General features: G+C 33.8%; 3 protein-coding genes and 1 long non-coding RNA gene across 5 annotated transcripts; 3 read left to right on the top strand and 1 right to left on the bottom strand.

The window, feature by feature from the left end:
• The first annotated feature begins 2,430 nt into the window (after positions 1-2,430).
• On the top strand, positions 2,431-6,926 carry LOC120272285 (dihydroxy-acid dehydratase, chloroplastic). Its single transcript, XM_039279079.1, is given in 14 exon segments — positions 2,431-3,029; positions 3,527-3,598; positions 3,903-3,950; positions 4,363-4,517; positions 4,611-4,805; positions 4,878-4,989; positions 5,099-5,168; positions 5,241-5,423; positions 5,492-5,562; positions 5,705-5,806; positions 6,057-6,095; positions 6,097-6,138; positions 6,339-6,497; positions 6,582-6,926. Coding segments are annotated over 14 exon segments (1,803 nt in total). The 5' UTR covers positions 2,431-2,522; the 3' UTR covers positions 6,630-6,926.
• A 416-nt stretch (positions 6,927-7,342) lies between these two features.
• On the top strand, positions 7,343-11,925 carry LOC120271780 (kinesin-like protein KIN-10C). The gene is made up of 18 exons (XM_039278455.1): positions 7,343-7,347; positions 7,739-8,002; positions 8,306-8,471; positions 8,557-8,760; positions 8,850-9,012; positions 9,100-9,305; positions 9,425-9,699; positions 9,768-9,884; positions 9,982-10,024; positions 10,487-10,582; positions 10,683-10,727; positions 10,841-10,910; positions 10,992-11,266; positions 11,356-11,402; positions 11,493-11,514; positions 11,594-11,662; positions 11,740-11,778; positions 11,863-11,925. Exons 1-18 carry the CDS (start codon positions 7,343-7,345, stop codon positions 11,899-11,901), a joined length of 2,145 nt encoding a protein of 714 aa, XP_039134389.1. The 3' UTR covers positions 11,902-11,925.
• A 149-nt stretch (positions 11,926-12,074) lies between these two features.
• Positions 12,075-13,283, bottom strand: LOC120271755. Of its 2 annotated transcripts, XR_005540053.1 has the most exons (4): positions 13,170-13,283; positions 13,018-13,079; positions 12,713-12,916; positions 12,075-12,622 (listed from the first exon to the last, which is right to left on the bottom strand). It is a non-coding gene; the product is annotated as an uncharacterized LOC120271755 (long non-coding RNA). The 2 variants fall into 2 exon arrangements; XR_005540052.1 differs by having other exon boundaries at positions 12,713-13,079.
• Positions 13,284-15,878: 2,595 nt separating this feature from the next.
• Positions 15,879-18,551, top strand: LOC120271961 (UDP-N-acetylmuramoyl-L-alanyl-D-glutamate--2,6-diaminopimelate ligase MurE homolog, chloroplastic-like). Its single transcript, XM_039278652.1, has 5 exons — positions 15,879-17,420; positions 17,668-17,784; positions 17,846-18,021; positions 18,124-18,267; positions 18,355-18,551. Exons 1-5 carry the CDS (start codon positions 16,034-16,036, stop codon positions 18,448-18,450), a joined length of 1,920 nt encoding a protein of 639 aa, XP_039134586.1. The 5' UTR covers positions 15,879-16,033; the 3' UTR covers positions 18,451-18,551.
• The last annotated feature ends 1,735 nt before the right edge of the window (positions 18,552-20,286 follow it).

Consider the following 20,286-nt stretch of genomic DNA (forward strand, 5'->3'; position numbering starts at 1 on the left):
TTTATGAATTAAACCAAATGTTAATTAGTATATATTTAAAGAAATTCCGAAGACTAATTAAGAGAAGACTTAGAGTTAAGAGATGACAAGTGGAGGACATCCCTGTGCAAAGGTGACAGACTGACAGAGATGGGGTTTCTCACCACTCTTTGACCGGACACCTGCTCCATTAATGGAACCACCATTGCCAATACTCTTGTGTTTGAACACTGTACTCTGTTTGTCTAAACCATAACATTCAGTCCCTGATCAGATGCATCAATTGCTTATTTTGATTTTTGGTTTGTAATAATTAACAAAAACTTGTAAGTTTGTGCATGTCAGTATCAGCACAGTGATAGAATTCACAAACTCTATAAACTGCAAGATGAGCATAAGGAACAACTATATCAATGTTTGGCCAATAATTTTCGGGTATATTAGTATATGAGTCACCGATAGAGCTCTCACCGAGTGGTGAGAATTCGATTCTCGACTGAAAGCACATTTTTGGGAGTTGTGAATAGTGGTTGTGTACGGGTGGTTTCAGCGCCCATGTGAGTGCGGACCCGTCCCCACTTGTGTCCACCGAAGCTTGTGCACGTCCCTGGGTCTCTAGTGGTTCACCCCGCAGTATATACATATATATATATATATATATGTCCCATTTCCATTCTCATCCACCGGCAACCACCTTTCCATTTTTGTATTATTCCCTTCCAGTGGATGTAATATTGTCATCAAGGAACACTCCTGCTACAATATAATGAGCTTATTGTTGCTTGTTTTTGAAATCATATTCATCTTTCCATTGCTCCGGTGGAGGGGGAGGCCATGGGCGGAGAATGAAAGGTGGTCTCGTTGTTCATGAATTTAATATTGGATAATAATAATTTTGTGGATACAATTTCATCGTAATTATTATGGAACTAGACATAGCTGATCCACAACTATGATTTTATAAATTTTGATATTTGTTTTGATATATAATTAAAAATAAATTAATTATTAGATAAAAATATTACTATTTTTTACTTTGTCAGCTGCTAAATTAAGGGGATTAGACGGCTAAAAATGATGGACCATGTCCATGAGATCATCACCCAATATTTGAAGCTGTTTACATAACAATATTGAGTTCACTTTGGTCCAATTTTTTACTAGAAAATAACTAGTGATTAACTCATACATACATAAATTAATATCCAACTGAGTGTTAAAACACAAACAAACATTGACATATATATATATATATACTAATTAATGATACAAAATTCATCTCCAAAGAGCCACGTGTACTTTTATAATTAGCAAAAAAAAAAATCCAGGCAATCTAAGGCTTCTTAAACACTAGTTCACCGGAAACCATCTGGAAATGCACTACTCCTTTGCACTTGCATAAAGAAAAGTTGGAAATTTTGTTATTTTAACGACAATTTAATCTTGTTAAATCTTAAAATTTAGCTTTGTATATCATCTTCTTCAAGACAAATCAAGGCTTATTTTTTATCATTTCATTAAAATATTGAATAAAAAAATATAAAAAAAAAATTAAAAAAACACAGATGATGTCCACTAAATTCTTAATTTTTTTTAAATATGAATAAACTATAAATTTATTAAATTAAATAAACAGTACATATAAAAATATGACCGATGATAGAAGAAGGAAGACATAATCATTGTGAGTGACTAGACAATATCTTAAGAAAAAGGGAAAAAAAAATAACCACCAAAAACAAACAAAGGTGACTACATCAACATCAACGGCTACAATGAGGCCAAGAGTTTGTACTACCTAGAAGCGTTGGTGATTAGTTGAATGTGTTTATCAGGTTGTTGCTTACTATTGTATCATCATAATTATGCTCTCAAGTTTCAGAAACCTTAGACTATGTTTATCAACACTCATGAGATCTTTCAGCTTTAGTCCTTTGCTTCTGTCCCTGTAACATTCCTATAAGAAAAATATGATTAATTTTGATGATGGTGAAGATTGATTAATTATTACGTCTCAGTCAAATATTTTTTGAAAAAATTATTTTTTTAATAAAATAAATAAATTATAATTTTATTAAAAAAACATATAAACATACAATATAAAAAATAATATAAATAATAACACAAAAACAACAGTGGTAAGATGCTTGAGATAAAAAAAAAAGAAGACAGAGAAGATAATGAAAAAGAATGAAAAAGAGCGGTAGTTGGACCGGTGAATATTACCGTCTTAAATTAAAATTTTAAATTCTTGAATTCTTAATTTAATAATTTAAACATGAAATTAAAATAAAAATTAATTTTTAATGAAACAAAATCCCGTGACTTGTTTGTCTTGACTCCCTGGATAACAATAGCATTCTACTCAAGCCTTGAAATCCATCTGATCTATGCCAGCTGTCAAATCCAACGATCCATATTCAAAGCCGTTTTTCAAAGGCCACTTCGCTAAAACCTCTTCATTTCATCCACTTCCCCGCTTCTAGCTAATCCACTAAACCCTAGCGCCGCCGTAGCCTCCCGCCGCCGCCTCCGCCGCCGTGATGAAATCCGTAGCTATCTCATCACCTTCCTACCTTGGCCCCCACCGTCTCCTCCACCGTCCTTCCTCCATCCGCGCCTCAGTTTCCACTCCAGAGGTCGAGTCGTCGCCGCCGCCAGCGGCGTCGCCTCTCAAGCTCAATCGCTACAGTTCCCGCATCACGGAACCGAAATCCCAAGGCGGATCGCAAGCCGTCCTCTATGGTGTGGGTTTATCGGATGAGGACATGAAGAAGCCCCAGGTGGGGATTTCCTCTGTGTGGTATGAGGGCAACACTTGCAACATGCATCTCATGCAGCTCGCTGAGGCTGTTCGTGAGGGCGTGCGAGAGGCTGGGATGGTCGGATTCCGGTTCAACACCATAGGTGTCAGTGATGCGATTTCCATGGGAACCAGAGGTATGTGTTATAGTCTTCAGTCGAGAGATCTCATTGCTGATAGTATTGAGACTGTTATGGCGGCGCAGTGGTACGATGGCAATGTTTCCATCCCAGGGTGCGATAAAAATGTGAGCTTTTTGCCTTTCCTTCCCTTTCAGTTCATCGTCTAAGTGATTTGTGTTCTGTTGCGAAAATTTTCAGAATTTTTTTTAAAAAATCTGGAATGTGTAATAAAAAATTGTGCCTTTTCTAATTTTTTGAATCTGGTAGATTTAGCGGTACATGGGACTACAAAATTCATTGAAAATAGTAAGCTTTTTTGTTCAATGCCTCGATTATGTGTTGATTTCTTTTATTAACAGTTTTAGATGCATTTTTTATTTTCCATTCTACTTGCTTTCTGTTTGTCATATCTTGGAAAAAGAAAGTTGATATTTCTCTATGAAAGCTCACTACTTGGACAAATAATTGAGGTTTTTTCATGATGTTATTACTCTTGTTTCAATTTGTTTTTACATCACTGTGTTTCTTTTGGTTTCCTTTTCTTTTTTACATTTCATGTTGAAACTTATTATATTCTCATGTTTCAAGCTCAGCTTCCTTTTTTTTTATTTTTTTTGGGCAGATGCCAGGCACAATAATGGCAATGGGACGGCTCAATCGGCCTAGTATCATGGTCTATGGTGGAACAATCAAGGTTACATAGCTTCATTCTATTCACTATTTTCCCCCATTCTTTCTTTCCAATTGTTTCACCTCATTGCTTCATGAGTTATAGTGTCAAGGTATGTATCGCTTGTAACACCGATGCAAAATTACAAACCATTCTCTAAAAGGAGAAAGTGATCATCTGAAAAAGCATTTTTTTCATTTACTTAGTTTTTTGTTTTGGCACTATGCTGCTACTAAAGATTCTAATAAGTATGGAAACCTTTTCTCTATGTTCACCTTTGATATGTTTTCATGGCATTCTTCTTCTCACTGTGTTCCATTTTTTGCAGCCTGGTCACTTTCAAGACCATTCCTATGATATAATTTCTGCATTCCAGGTATTTGTGCCTGTTTGTTTTTTTCTTGGGTTGACCTTATTTTGATCTTACAATATCACTCTATGTTTTTTTTCCTTTAATGTGCTCTGAATACACTGTCATCTCAGATTTAGAATATATATAATGAACTTATATGTTAACTTTGGTGCTTCATGACTGACATCACCACAATGTTTGTGGTACCACACTTGTGCCCACTGATTCTGCTTGTCTGGTTGAGTCAGCTATTAATATTTCAGTCTCTTTAATTTATTAAGCTTCAAATTGCTCATATCATTTTTTGTGTTGCTTTTTTGCCAATGACTGCATTGATCTTATTTTCATAATTTGTTTTACAGGTTTTTTTTTAATAATTATATCTGTGTTTCGGGTCTATAAACTTGAATTAGACAGGGCACTTTTCTTTTGTCAGTGTTATGGAGAATATGTTAGCGGGAAAATCACTGATGACCAACGCATGAGTGTTGTACGCAATTCATGCCCAGGAGCAGGGGCTTGTGGTGGCATGTATACTGCCAACACTATGGCATCTGCTATTGAAGCAATGGGCATGTCTCTTCCTTATAGGTAAGTTTAATGCAGAAGCTGGCCTATGGTTCTTGAACTCCCTAAACTTAGGCAACTTGAGCCTAATTTATTATTTTCCCTAATTCTATAAAGCTCATCTACACCTGCTGAAGACCCACTTAAGCTAGACGAGTGCCGTTTAGTTGGGAAGTATCTTTTGAACTTGTTGGAAATGGACCTGAAACCTCGAGACATCATCACTGAGAAATCAATAAGAAACGCAATGAGAATTGTGATGGCGCTTGGTGGGTCTACCAATGCTGTGCTGCATTTGATTGCTATAGCAAGGTGGTAGACTTACTCTCCATGTGTATCAGATTTAGACTCATAGGTGCCTGCTAATAGTTGCCCTCCTTTCAGGTCTGTAGGTTTGAGTTTGACTCTTGATGATTTTCAAAAGATTAGTGATGAAGTCCCTTTTCTTGCGGATCTCAAACCTAGTGGTAAATATGTGATGGAAGACTTACATAAGGTATGCGCATTGATAGGAATCATCCTTATGTTGGATGATGCTTAGGTGTTGCAGAAGCACAAATAAATTCAGTTTTTGCTGTTGTTTGACTTAGCGACCAATATAATAGATTGGAGGAACACCTGCTGTGATTCGGTTACTTTTGGAGGAGGGATTTTTGGATGGGGATTGTGTGACAGGCAGGTGTTATTATCTTTATACATGGTTATGTTTCTTTCGGTCTAGTTAATGGCACGTCTTTGTTTTTGCAGTTACTGGTAAGTCTCTTGCGGAAAATGCTAAACTTGTTCCTGGTTTGGCCGAAGGTCAGCAAATAATAAGGCCATTATCCAATCCCATCAAGGCAACAGGACACATCCAAATACTGTATGGAAATATTGCTCCTGAGGGTTCTGTAGCCAAAATTACTGGCAAAGAAGGACTATATTTCTCTGGTAAGTTGGCTGTCATTTGATGCCCAATTGGTTTCTCTACCTTAAAACTTAATGAGATTGATGAACAGGTCCTGCTCTTGTGTTTGAGGGTGAGGAGTCAATGATTGCTGCAATTTCAGAAAATCCGATGAATTTCAAGGTATGGCTGGAAACAATATGCCTATATTTCACGTTGTAGATTGCAAAACAACCTTCTATTTTATTAAATTCTAACGAAAAGTATTTCCTTCTGCCTATGATGAATTGATTTCACTTTTACTTGTTTTTCGTTGCTATTATAGGGCAAAGTTGTAGTTATAAGAGGCGAGGGACCCAAGGGTGGACCAGGCATGCCTGAAATGTTAACACCAACAAGTGCAATAATGGGAGCTGGTCTTGGGAAGGTATTGTTATTTTTCATATGGATGTGTTTTCATTGGTGTTAGAACATGCTTGATCAGCTGTGTTATATTCCTAAACTGATGAACCCTTGATAATTTGAAGTCTAAAATTCATCATGTAATATTGGTCTGATTGGGTTCGAAATTTAAGTTGATCTACTCTATTTGAATGTTTTTGTTTAGTTAATATCTTTTCCTTTGAATGCTTTATCTCTTTAGTTTGGCCTTGAATGTATTTTCTCTTTCCCTGTAGGAATGTGCCTTGTTGACAGATGGTAGGTTCTCCGGAGGCATCTCATGGATATGTTGTCGGTCATATATGTCCTGAATCACAGGTACTTCAACTTTCTTTGACTATTTTCATCATCCATTATTTTGCACTTTAATTCATCAGAATATCTGATAAGCAAGGATTTTTCTCTCTTAAGCACAATAAACCAAGTGCATTCTTAGTTAAATTGTTCGCAAAGATGTTTGTTGAATCTAAAGAGTAAGTGTGAGCCACTGATTGTAAATGACGGAACACTTTTTACAGGAAGGTGGTCCAATTGGTCTTGTCCAAAATGGAGATATAATCACAATTGACATACAGAAAAGAAGAATGGATGTTCAACTGACCGAAGAACAGTTGGCAGAGAGGAGAAGGCATTGGACTCCACCTGCATATAAGGCCTCAAGAGGAGTTCTATATAAGGTAGCATCAAAACTCTGAAATATGCCATTGCCTTCGCTATCATTTCATTTGTTTTTCTGAATTATTTCTTCCTTTCTATCTCAGTACATCAAAGAATGTGACGTCTGCGTCGAATGGGTGTGTGACCGATGAATAGGTATGCGAAATCCTCCTACAACACAGGTACTTCAACCGGTTTTTCGGCTCTACAAACTTATGCAGAGGAGCAGAGTTCCATATAGAGCAGCTCAGAATTTCAGTTTCTTTGTAGCTAAACTAGTGGTTTAATTTTCATTTAAAGCTTTAGCCAGAACTCAGTTGTGTTCAGTTCTTTCTTGCTTGCATTTGTTTGGCTCAGACTTAGCTGGTATTATTAGACCATTGTTGGGATTGAATGTCTTATTGTTGGACTGTTGTTTATGCTGATGAAAGTCATTATTTATTTATTTATTTATTTTCTTTTAACACATGCATTCTATGATTTAAGTTTGTTTTATTTTTTTAAGAATAGCTTATTCTGTGTTTTTTTTTAATCAATTTTTTGGTTATTGAGGGAAATTATTTTTTAGCTTATGATATACTTTTCAACTTTACCGATCATTTTTTCCAACATTTTCTCATGTTTTTCATTTTTTTAAAGTTATTTTCTAATCAATCCTCGTGGAGTTATTATTTTTTGTAAATACTGAAAATGAAAATCTCTGTTGAGGTTTTTCAGATGTTTGATGAAAATTAGTTCAATGAAGTTTATCCAATTTTTTTTTTTTTTAAACTAAGAAACTATGTTGTCATGTTGACCATAAGTGGTGAACTGGCCCGTTAATTTTCATTACGGTAACTTTTAAGAATATAATTTTAATAATTAGATGGGGTTTGTTTGCAAAAGTGTTAGAATTGTTATTTTATTTTATTTTATTTTTTTCAGCACCCTCATAAATAATACTAATAATCAAATTAAATTAAAAGAAAATATTACCTTTATAAAAGGGTTGTTATCCTGAAGAAGGTGGTTTTATTAAATATTTTTAATATATAAAATATTATAAACAATATATATGTTTTTAAAATAATCTGGTCAAGCTCCAAAATCAAACAACTATATATTAATAAGGGAAAATTAATGATATTGATATTATTACTAAATATATTATTAAAAATTCAAAATAATTTAAATAATAATCAACCAAAATTAGAGACTCCAAAAATATATAAATATTTAATATATTCTAATAATTGTTTTCAAGAAACATTTAAATAAAAAGCCTTCTTTTCTTTCATTCTCTCCAACGTTCCCAAATTCAAAATTTTGAATCTCTCGGAGTATGGGCTCTCCCGTCGGCGACGATCACCGGAGATTCCGTCAAGCATAGGTCTCAGCACCTCCCGCACCGCCATGGAGTCCGGGTAGTGGGAAAGATCAGACCTTTCATTGATAAAGATCCGTCCTTGTTGAATCGTTCTCAGGTTTCAGTCGTGAAAGCAGATGGAGGCCATGCGGTGATCTCTTTCACGGATCATTCTGCAAGGTGACTCAATCTTTGCCTCTTAATCGAACCTTGTTTCTCTTTTTTTTTGTTATTAATGTGAGTTTTTTTTGCTTTGTAAGTTTGTGATTCAATTTAAGGAAAAATGGATTACTTTTTGTGCGTTTTGAAGTAAGATCGGAGAAAATTTTATGTGAATATTAGTTTTTTTCTGTGATTTAGAGCTAGGTTTGGATGATAACCTAATTCTTGATTCTTGTTCGCTAGAAGGAACATCACAGTTTAATCCTTGTTCTTGTTCAAATTGATTAAAGAGTACTCTTTTTGAATTTTTTTTGTGTGCAGTCGTTATGAATCTTATAAGTTGGATTGGTGCTATGAGCAAGATGAGAGAATTGATCAGATTTTTTCGAAGGAGATCAAGCCACTGCTTTGTGGTGTATTGCGTGGGAGTAATGCATGTGTTCTTGGTCATGGAGCTCGTAGAAGTGGCAAAACACATACAATTCAGGTGTAGGATCTTTGATGATTTTCTTGTTTTGTTATGTTCTTTTGAGAAATAATTTGAAGATATTATGTGTGGCAATGACATGTAGGGCTCTGAGGAGAATTCTGGCTTAGCACCAATGGCTGTCTTTGAGCTTCTAGCACTTGTTGAGGAAAGTGGAGGAGGTTCAGTGAGCATATCTTGTTATGAAGTTAATCAAGATCATATATATGATGTTTTGGAACCAAAAGAACAAGAGGTACTTGTTTTAGAAGACGCTGGAAGAAGAATTCAGCTCAAGGGCCTTTCTCGGGTATGATTTGGGAATATGTAAATTTCAGCAATTTACTTTACTGTTTTTATAATTGATTTAGAGATGTTTGCATATGTGTGTTTTTTCAGGTTCCAGTGAAATCAGTTTCAGATTTTAAAAGAACGTACTTTAAGAGATGCAACTCTGATGCACAACTGAGGAGCCATAAAGGCTTGATTATCTATGTTGCTACTGTGGACAAGGAAACAAACACTAACCACCTGGGAAAGATAAACTTTATCGATTTAGCAGGTAATTTTATCTTCATGTTTGATTTCTGATCATGTTTTCTTTCTTCCCTTTCATTGTAGCATCTCACTTCTCTGTTTTGATTTTCAGGTTATGAGGATGTTAAGCGTATAATTGACCCTAAGCCTCATTTGTCTGAGAGTGCAAAGATTAACAAGTCATTGTTTCAACTGCTAAATGTGGTTTATGCATTGAATGCAAATGAGACGTATGTCCCATATCGAGAAAGCAAACTCACTCGTTTGATGCAGGACTTCATGTGCAAATCAAGTAGTGCTGTGCTGCTTACTTGTTTGGTGAGGCATTTCTGTTGAAAGTGAATGAATTGGGTCTTCTGAATACTGTTGTGATAAGTATGCTCAAGATATCATTTGCATTGCCCTTCATGTTAATCAATTTTGCATTTCTATTTCAGAATCCGGTTTTATGTCAAGACACAGCTCACGTAGTCAGCATGGCTTCTCGGTCATGTCAAGTGGTAAATCAATATCGGCATGACTCTTCCAGGAAGCATAAGAGTAGTCTGTGGCAAGGTCTTCCATGTTCCCCTTCTGCCGGTAGGACTGGCTCAATGAACTCCTCAACTAAGAAAAATGAAAATATTCATTTTGGGTCAATGGGAAAGAAAGGGAACAATGCTACGCCAATGACTAAGAAGGGAGTTGGTTTCACTCCAGCAGCTTATGGAAGGTATTATCATTGCAATTCTTGTTGTTTTCTTTGTCTTTTGAGAATTAATAAATGTTAATGTTAGATAGATTTGTAGAGTTTATCAAAAGCTTGCTATTTCCCAAATGCCGTGCAGTTCAGCAAAGGAAAGTCAGACATTTTCAGCCCGGTTCTGTTGAAAAGGATACAAAAGATATGCCACTAAGGTTTGTGCTATGATAGATATATGTTTATATCTGAATTATGAAATAACATCATTATCTTACCATCTTGAATTTGTTAATTGATGTTTCTTCATGGCAGGAAGTTGTTTGATGGTTCAAGTCGTATAACTGCCTCCACCCAGGTATTTGTTTTCTAGAGGATTTCATCAGGCATTTGTTGGAAAAAAAAACATCTAAATTGTTGTTAAAAATTTCATAGTCCATCAGAATAAGTGGAATTTGATGCAGCAGCGGATCTCAATTGCTGGCCTTTCTAATTACTTTGAACTTATTGTCTTCTCTTATCAAACAAATCATATCAAATGAATTTTTCATTTAAGAAGTAAAGACTTGGCAATATTATTCAATTTTTTATGTAGGAAATCTTATGCATGGTTCACGTAAAGCAAAAGGAATGATTCGTTTACCTACTGTATTTAATCTGTAGTTAAATCCTTCTACACCCCTACAAACTTAAAAGAGATTATTGTCATTCTAGATCGATATGCCAGACCCAACAACAACGTATTTTGAGTGAAGTTTAGTGCTTTAAGCAAATTTTAGTTCTGCAATACTCATCAAAATTCTTACCGTCTTCCTTGCAGGATGAAGTTTTGATTGCTTCTGAAGCTGTAGAGCATTCCTCACAGGAAGAGGTAGAATGTATTTCACAAGTTGTTGAACATTCCTCATCAGATGAGGTAGGATATGTTTATTTTAAAAGCTAAGTTAGAACATTTAAAATCATCAGTTTCCTACATATATGGAATACCAGTATCATTCTGAGTCATTTGTGTGCAGGCTGCTCTTACACTATCAAATACAATCAAAGAGTTGGAGAGAGTGGTAAATCAATTTTTTCCTTAAGATATTATTACCTTCTTTGAGAAACTTAATCTCAAATGCCACAGTACTAACGTGAAAATCATTATGTTTTTTTTGTTTTCTTGTTTACTAAGGATGTTGTTCCAGCTACAGAGCCCAGTGTCATTCAAACTATCAACAAAACAGCAATTTCAGATCCTCTTGGTAATTTGCCATGTTTGATTTTAACATTATGCATTGATAAAAATTTCTAACAAGGATTATTTTTCTTTGAACGGTTTGTAGATGACCTAAAGAAAGACAATAGCAACATCGGAGAATCTTCACCACCATTAAGTGAGAGGATAAGAGAAATATCAAACTCACTGAGGCTTTTAAGTTGTCAACCATTAGGAGTAAACACACCACAACCTGATGCATTATTTACTAAAGGAGTAAATGTGGACCACATGGATTCAAAAACTCCAGTTCCATTTAATTTGAATTTAGATGAGAATTCAGCATTTGGAAATACTTTTACGCCACAAGACAGATTAAGAACACGGAGTACAGGATTGAAGGTAAACCTTAAAAGTAGTCTATGACAGCAATTTATCCATAACTATTGTCACATTACAATACTTATAGTGTTGACTTATTTTGTTGCCAGAAATCTCTAGTTCATGAATGTCTGGCTTTCCTAAATAGTGCTAACAAGTAAGCCAAAATCACTGCGAGTCATTATTTTTCATTCATCCATGTTATAAGCTTTCTCATTCATCTGTTTGTTTATATATTGAATTACAGGGAAGAGCTGAAATCACTTAAGGTCAGTCTTTATATTTAAAATTGTGCCATTCATTGCTTCTAGTTTAAATTTAATATGATCTAATTTCTTTCTTATTCAGGGAATAGGAGAGAAAAGAGCTTCTCACATAATTGAACTCCGTGAATCTGAAACTGAACCTTTCAAGGATGTAAGTCTGTTAAACTATGTCTTCCCTCCATTCTCTAGTTACTGACTTCTAACGAGGTTAATTTACATGTTTTTCAGGTAGACGACATTAAAGCTTTAGGACTGTCTTCTAGACAGGTAAACAAGTAGTTACAATCTCTTTTGCAGTTTGAAAGATCGGCGATATATTATTTCACTTATGAAACTTCTTTTCATTTGCAGGTAGAAGATATGATAACAAGCGTACTAGGAGCTATATGAAGTTTTACTTTTTTCTGACCAAGAAAAAAAGACATCGATGTGTGGATTATGTTTGTAGTGTTTGATTGAAGATGGCGACTGAAGTTATAAAAAATTTCTATACTCGTTTTTAAGAGGACAAAGAGTGTGTTTGAATGTTTTGTTTGTAAATTATAATTAATTACCATGCAGTGTTGTACTTGGAAGGATGATATAATTGTGTATTAATCTAAAGTTATAACATTAATGAATTCATCTATTAGAGCTGCAAGAATATCATCTTCTAGCTCACATACAATGTTTTGAATCTCAAATGTCAAGTTCAGCCAAGTTTTGTCTAAATCTCTTGTTATCAGTTTCTCCAGTGTGCTCGGAAATTCGAACTTTAGATGCGGAACAATGCCTTCAAAAACTTTTTGAATGAGGTTTTCGCCTATCGATATTGGCCGGGGATTTGGCGAGCAATGAAACAGCATGCCGTGGATCTCCACAAGAACTTCATTGATGCAATCGAAAAGAAGTTTCTGTTCACCTGATGGCTTATTTGAGAGTTTCGATTTCTTCGAACAAAATTGGCTCAAGAATTTGACATGATCGACGCAATCTATCTGAAATCTCATTTGTAATTGATACCAGATGCTTCCAACACAGACCTTACATGTTTGTCAACATCATGAAGTCCTTTTAAAAACCCGGGATTCATCGACACTTGATTCTCGGTTATCTTTGATCTGTATGCTTTCTAGAAAAAGATAATTTTGACATGATCATCGTATGTAACAACATGTATTTTTGGTTTAGTTTACTTCAATATTAAATGAGAAACACGTACCTTCTTCTGGTGATTTGCATTCATGCAAGGAGAACATATCGGCCAAGGTTTTCGACACCTTTTTCAAAGGCATTGTTTCATTCTCATCATGCCAAACATGGTTCTTCATATATGAAATAACCAAGTGTTCTCCTCTTAAACTTCTCGGCATCATTAGTCTTGAACTCTTTGTTAATTGTATTGTCACCAATGGAATGTCTCAAACTTTTTATAATTTTTTTGAGAGACAAATTGAATGGAACTCTCTCATTATGTTGTTCCTGATGTTTAAATCTGAATTCTAAAGAACTTGAACAAACACTTACATAAGCAACTTTACGCCTTTCATCGAAATGTTTCGCAAGCTTATTTCTTGAATTCTCATGTCCTGCACAAAGGAAATACAATGCTGAATTGGAAATGTAAATGAAGAAGAATTGAGAACAAGATTACAGTAATAAATTTAGAGCAAATTTACCCGGCCGGAAACTGAACATATGAATCAACCCCATCATGCATCCTTCTGGTTCATCTTCAGACTTTATTTGCCATTTTAAACTACTACTTGCCATTGATGATGTCTCAGTTTTTATGGATAAATTTTCTTCTATTATTAATCTCCATTTGCTATTTATATTCTTAAATGATTAATGTATAGACACTGATAGCTCTCCAGAATCACAAAGACATCTGTTGATAATTTTTTATATATTGATATACAAAATAACTACAAGTATCAAGCACAGTCTCGACTTCTTCCGTATCGTGAATTCTTCTGTTACGGCTATGAGCGGTTAAATGACCCTACACTGATATCATTGTACGTATAATCGGCTTTCTTTGTTAAAAAAAAAGGTGTGATTTATAATTTATTACACTTTTATCCATGTATATGTATACATACACATACAAATGATAAAAAATATTATATATTCATATAGGTGTCCCCATGATTGAATATTGCTTAAAAGATTAGCAATGTCTTAACACATCAACAGAAGGTTGTTTGAAAATAGATTGTTAAGCTTTTATGAGTTGATAACTAATCACATAATTAGCAGAGTTGTCTCAATCATAACAGCAGAAATCAATGTGTTTGAGAATTTAAAAGTCTTATCTTAGAAAAAGTTGGGATTCAAAAGTATAACAGAAATTGAATGTTCATAAATAAACCATATATAAGCATCAAAAGCCAATTGATTCAGTGTATTGTTACATTATTTATTAATTGAATATGTGCTTCTTTGATATGAGTGTTGGAGCATGAAAATTTTTTTATTAATCATTCTCAAGAACAAAGCATGAACATTATCTTATTAATATTATTGCTTTCATAGTAAGTTTTTTTTTCATAAAGTGGACACACTATCTCATACGATTTATTTACATCTCAACTATACAATCATTTTAATTTTTCGCATGGAAATCATATCATTTACTGTTTCCATATACTCCCTATGTTTCTATTTATTTGTCACAAATTCATTTTCTTTTTTATTTGTTATTTTTTAATATCAAGAAACATTTATTATTTTTTTTTCTAAAATTACCCTTAACACTTTATTCAATTTTTTTTGAATTAAATATGAGAGAGAAATGAGAAAATATAAATTAGAGGTAATTTTAGAAAAAAATAACTAATTTTTTATTAAATTTTTTGAAATAACTAAATTTTTATTAAATTTTTTGAAATAATTAATTTTTTTGGTACGTGAGATTCAGTTAACCACGACAGATAAAAAATGAAAAAGGGAGTATATAATTATTATATATTAAAATTCTCAATATGAGCATGGTCCATAAAAGGTACAATGGATTTTGTTTTTATTGCACGTGAGGTGGAAAAAGTTTTTTTTAGTTCAACTATTTTTTTACTTTTACTTTAATCTTTTTTATTTTTATTTTATCTTTTTAAGTTAGACTAGTAACAAGTACAAATTTACCAGGGTCAAAATGTTAACAATTAAATTTGATATTAAATATAACTTATAAAGAGTTTTTTAAGTTGCAGCCGGATAAAGGATTTTTTTTTACTTGTTAAAAATAATAAGCGCTCTATATATCAAGAGCATATACATGAATTAAAAATTAATAGTCCAATTTGTGTACTCTCAATCGGAGACTAGAAATTTAGATTGTGAGGTTTTTCTGACAACCAGTGACTCATTACTATTATTAGTTTCAATGAGTCTTGAATTTGAGACTTTTTGAATGTCTCACTCTCGTTTCCATGATAAAGTCAAGTACATAATGTGAACCCTTTGGTTGTTTGCTGCAAGTTAACTTGAAAAAGTAAAAAATAAATTAAAAGCAAAAGAAAAAGAAAAAAAAAAAGGTTAGGACCACATCTATATTTTTTATTCAAAAATTTAAAATAAAAATAATATTTATTGTACTTTTTTTTATCGGAAAAAATATTTTTTGGTATCGAATTGCTTTTTTTCTTTTTTGGGCCTATGTAACCTCATTGGGTTATTGTTTTTTTCTGGTTTTTCTCTACTCTTTTTCGTTTTGTTCTTTTTTCTTCATTTGTTTCCACTCATAGTGGACCCTGTTCTGTTTCTTTTTTTTTTAATGCATATTGTTTATCCATTTTTTTTAAAAAATAATAAATATTTTTAAAATGTTATATTTAAAAAAACCTTGAAGATGTCACAATAGCAAATAATAATAATAATAATAATAAGACTCGATAAAGTGGGCCCACATTTACCAAGCTAGAGAGCTTCATGTTTTATAAGTAATCATCAAATTCTAAATAAAAGTTCAATACATACATTTAACCATTACCCATAACATTTTAATCATTACATTTAATAATTTAAATTAGATTTGTAATCCTTTATTTAAGAAATAATAAAAAAAACAATACTTATACAAAAATGATATTTCTTTTATAATTTTTCAAATTTTTTTAAACTTTATACAAATAATTTTTTCTAAAAAAAACCTAGAGATTTATCATCTTATAAAGTTTTCCGTAATTTCCTATAAAACCGACAAATCGAGAAAATCCATCCATATTTAAACACATTAAAAAATTTAAATTTATTTTATTGACAGTACAATACAAATAAAAGTATAAAAACCAAAATAACAGTGAAAAGCACTGTGCATGTTCTCTTTGTTTTTATAGTTTAAACCAAAGCTCTCATTTTTGGAGCCATTTCTCTCTCTCTCTCTCTCACTGTGCCTCTCGCTGTGAAGCTTCTCCAATGGCGGACGAGTACACCACTGGCCACTCCTTGCTGCTTTTCTCCATGTCCTTATCCTCCCCTGCGTTTTTCTCGTGCCTCTTTCCCACCTATATCTCATCCCAAGCTCCATCAATGCTCCTCCACAATGGCTTCCTTTGCTGCTTTACCTCTTCTTCCCTTCTCTATACCTCCTCCCCTTTCCTTTCGCCGACCTTCTTCTGTCTTCCTCGCCTCGGCCACCAGTCCTGAGCTTTGCTCCGCCGGGACTGATGCCTTCGTCGTCTCCACTGCTGCCGCAGAGAAACCCACTGTTCTTTATGGGTTCTCCGAAGATTCAACCTTGAATGACCTTGCTGGAGCTATTCAACGCCGAAAGGAGATATCTTGGACTCTCTCTGAGCTCATCGAGACCAGCAAACTCACATTTGTCTCCATTCACGGCGATGTCAACACTCCCATCACTGGAATCCAGATTGATTCAAGGTACGTTACCTCTGGTGATCTCTTCATCTGCTGCATTGGCAAGAAGACAGATGGCCACCGCTTTATCTCCGAAGCCCTATCCAAAGGGGCGACAGCCGTTGTTGCTTGTAAAAATCTCAACTTTGATGATCTTCCTGGGTGTGGAGCTCTGGTAATCGTGAAAGACTCCATTGCTGTGCTTGCTTCGCTTGCTGCGAGCTTTTATAGAAACCCATCGATGATGATGTCGGTGGTGGGGATCACCGGAACTAACGGGAAGACCACGACGGCGCATTTGGTGAAGAGTGTCTATGAATCAATGGGGATGAAAACTGGGATGTTTGGCACTGTTGGGTACTTCATCAATGGAGAGGATCAATCAGAGGTGAAGAACACCACTCCTGATGCTGTGACTGCACAAAGGCTCATGGCCAAGATGCTGGAGAATGGCACTGAGGCCTTGATCATGGAGATCTCTTCTCATGGCTTGGCATTAGGAAGGTGTGATGAGATTGAGTTCAACGTTGCTGTTTTTACTAACTTAACTAGAGATCATTTTGATTTTCATGGCACTGAGGAGGAGTACAGAAACAGTAAGCTCAAGCTGTTTGTGAAAATGTCTGATCCAAAGAAGCATAGGAAAGTTGTGAATGTCGATGACCCAAATGCGCCTTTTTTCATTGCAAAAGGCAATGCCGATGTTCCTGTTGTCACATTTGGAATGGAGAGTAAGGAAGCTGATGTTTTCCCGTTGCGGATTGAGTTATCGATGTTTGGTACTCGGGTTTTGATTAGTACTCCAAAGGGGTTAGTAGAAGTGTCATCGAGTTTGCTTGGGAGGCATAATGTGTATAATATCCTTGCGGCGGTGGCTGTCGGAATTGCTGTCAATTGTAGATTAGAGGATGTTGTGAGAGGGATTGAAATGGTAAGTGGTGTTCCCGGAAGGTGTGAGCTCATTGATGAGCATCAGCCTTTTGCTGTTATGGTTGATTTTGCTCATACTCCAGATGCTTTAGCCAGAGTTTTGGATTCTGCAAGAGAACTCGGTGCCCGGAGATTAATCACTGGTATGCATTTTTATTGTTCTTCAGATATAGTTATGAAATTACACCGATGAACTACTTCATTGTCTGTTTGTGTTCATGTGTGAAATTAACTGATTTGGTTTTCTCTTGTATGAATTCGATTGATATTTAGATAGAGTTCTGTTTACTTTCATCACATGTTATTAAAATTATACTGACTAGCACTTCCATTACATTGATTTGGTACATTTTGTTAACAATGAGTTTCTGCTGATGCATTGAACCCAAGTTTTTGGATGTGCCGGAGAGAGTGACACAGGAAAGAGGCCGATGATGACGAAAATTGCTGCTGATAAAAGTGATGTGGTTATTTTAACCACTGACAATCCTAAGACAGAAAATCCCTGTATGAATCCAAAACTTGCCTTAAACTTACAGAATTAGCCACTGATTGATTTTCTTAACAGTGAACATCTTGAATGATATGTTGGCTGGAGTTGGATGGACATTGCAAAGTTATGTGCAATTCGGTAAAAACAATTATTACCCGCCTCTTCCAAATGGACATAAGCTTTTTGTTCATGATAGAAGAAGAGTTGCAGTGAGGGCTGCTATGGCAATGGCTGATAATGGCGATATAGTTGTAAGTATTTTCTCGCCTATTGTAAAACATACTAACTTACGGAATTTTACTTTGTTAGAGTCTATTGAATGACTTTCGGCTTTTAATTTTTATGTATCTCAGATTGTTGCTGGCAGAGGCCACGAAAACTATCAAGAAGAAGGAGATCGGAAGCGATACATTGACGACCGGAAAGAGTGCAGAGAAGCATTGCGTTATGTCGAAATGCTACACCGTGCAGCGATCGACAAGCAAATTCCTCTATTGGTGAGTGGAATAACATCGAATTGATATCGAATGACACCATTAAAAAAAATTGTGATAATAATATTAAATCTTTCATGCGTCTTACAGATAACACAAGAGTCATTGATATCTTTCTGCAAAGACGTCGAAACTTGGTTTGCGATGGAGGATCAGAGAAGTCCTTGTGTGCTACCGATCTTTTGAGGATTAACAACCATCACAATGCCTTTGTATATATCTCATCTTTGTACTTGAAATCTTCATTTCTAATATTCTCAATAAGAACTGATTCAAGGATTTCATTTTCATGGTTTTTCTTGTCACATTATGAGACTTTTACATCATCAAGTCTTATTCTAAAATTTTTAGGCTTGTTTTTCAATCTTTTTGCTGCATAATCTTGTTCAGATGTCTCACAGTGTGAGAGTTTTACTTTTACATCATCAAGTCTTATTTTAAAATTTTTAGACTTGTTTTTCAATCTTTTGACTTCAATAAACTTGTTTTTAATGTGATAATAATGCATACAAGAAAGGACTTTGAAGACAAAGAATGGTCTTATACCAGATTCATAGCACTGGTCTTTAGTCAATAGAGCTTTTGGTCATGCTTACATGCGGTTGCTTAGTAATTGCTTGTTTTTAAGTGACCATGTTTAGTTTAAAAAATTAGTGATGTTTAGAGATAAAAGCGACTAATTAGTTAAGATTAATTATGTATAAACTTAAGACATTAATCTGGAAAATTTTGAGATTCCAACCCATGGGAATTTTAAAATTAAAAACTCAATAGACTTGTGATAAGAGAAAATTGATTCCTCTACAATTTTTTTTTTATTGGTTGATGACTATATAGATGAGAGATGGACACAGGCAGAGAATTGATCTTTTAGTTTGTGCAATCTCATACAGCACGCGGCCGACGACTCGAAGTTTTGACAGTAAATTCACACCCACAATTAGAGACCCGTTATCACCATTGTGTCCATCAGAACTTAAACTTGATATCTCTTAAATGTTTTACTTTTATTTTTCTCATAATAAGATCAACATCATTGGGTTATGAGCTTATTAGTTTGTTTATTTTTTATTAAACTGAAAATTTGTTGGTATGCTATTGTAAAAATTGAATTTATTTATATAATACTGTAAAATGTGGTTAAAAGGAAATTTATAAATTTTATAAAAATATAATTTGAGTATCGACTTTTTTTCCCCTTTTAGAGAGATGAATGTAAAAAGGGGTAAACGATAAGTTATTTTTTTTATAAAATTTATAATTTTTTTTTGTTAAAAATAAAGGCATATAAATAAATATAATTTTAAAATATATATATTAAAAGTTTTTCTTTTTTTCAGAAGTATACAAGCAAACACTCTTATAATCAATTTAGACTTTTATTGCAGTATTATAAACCAAAATAGACGGAGGATATCACTTGTTGCTAAAATAAAATAAAAAAATTATCAAAATAATAGAATATATGATAGGAAAGTGAGGAAATTAAAATAACAAAACCAATTAAAGAACACATGAGTAGTGATATCAAACATAAAAAAAATCTATTCTATTTCATTTCATTTTCGTTATTGCAAATAAATTCATTTCAATCACCTCTTAATTACTCCCTCCATTTCAAAATACATATCGTTTTAAGAAAAAAATTTATTTCAAAAATAGTTATCGTTTTACAACATTAAGGCAATATTTATTTTATTTTTTCCAATTTTACCCATATTCAATTTTCTAAGTTATATAAATGAAGAGAGTAATATTTATAATTCAAAAAAATACATGATTTTAAAAGAGGGATAGTTTAATAACTTTGTTGTTTTTTATGTTAAAATTTAGATTATTTAATGTTATCTTTAATTTTTGTGCAACATCCTTAAACAACATGTATTTAGGAACGGAGAGAATATTAACATCATATCTCTTAAATACATATGAAAATTGTTGATATCTTAAATACCTATCATAATTGTTAATGTATTAACTCCACGCGTCTTGAGGTGGTTCATCTACTATATTAAAAAATAA

Source organism: Dioscorea cayenensis, chromosome 11 (assembly GCF_009730915.1).
Source record: "Dioscorea cayenensis subsp. rotundata cultivar TDr96_F1 chromosome 11, TDr96_F1_v2_PseudoChromosome.rev07_lg8_w22 25.fasta, whole genome shotgun sequence".
Taxonomy (NCBI): Eukaryota; Viridiplantae; Streptophyta; class Magnoliopsida; order Dioscoreales; family Dioscoreaceae; genus Dioscorea; species Dioscorea cayenensis.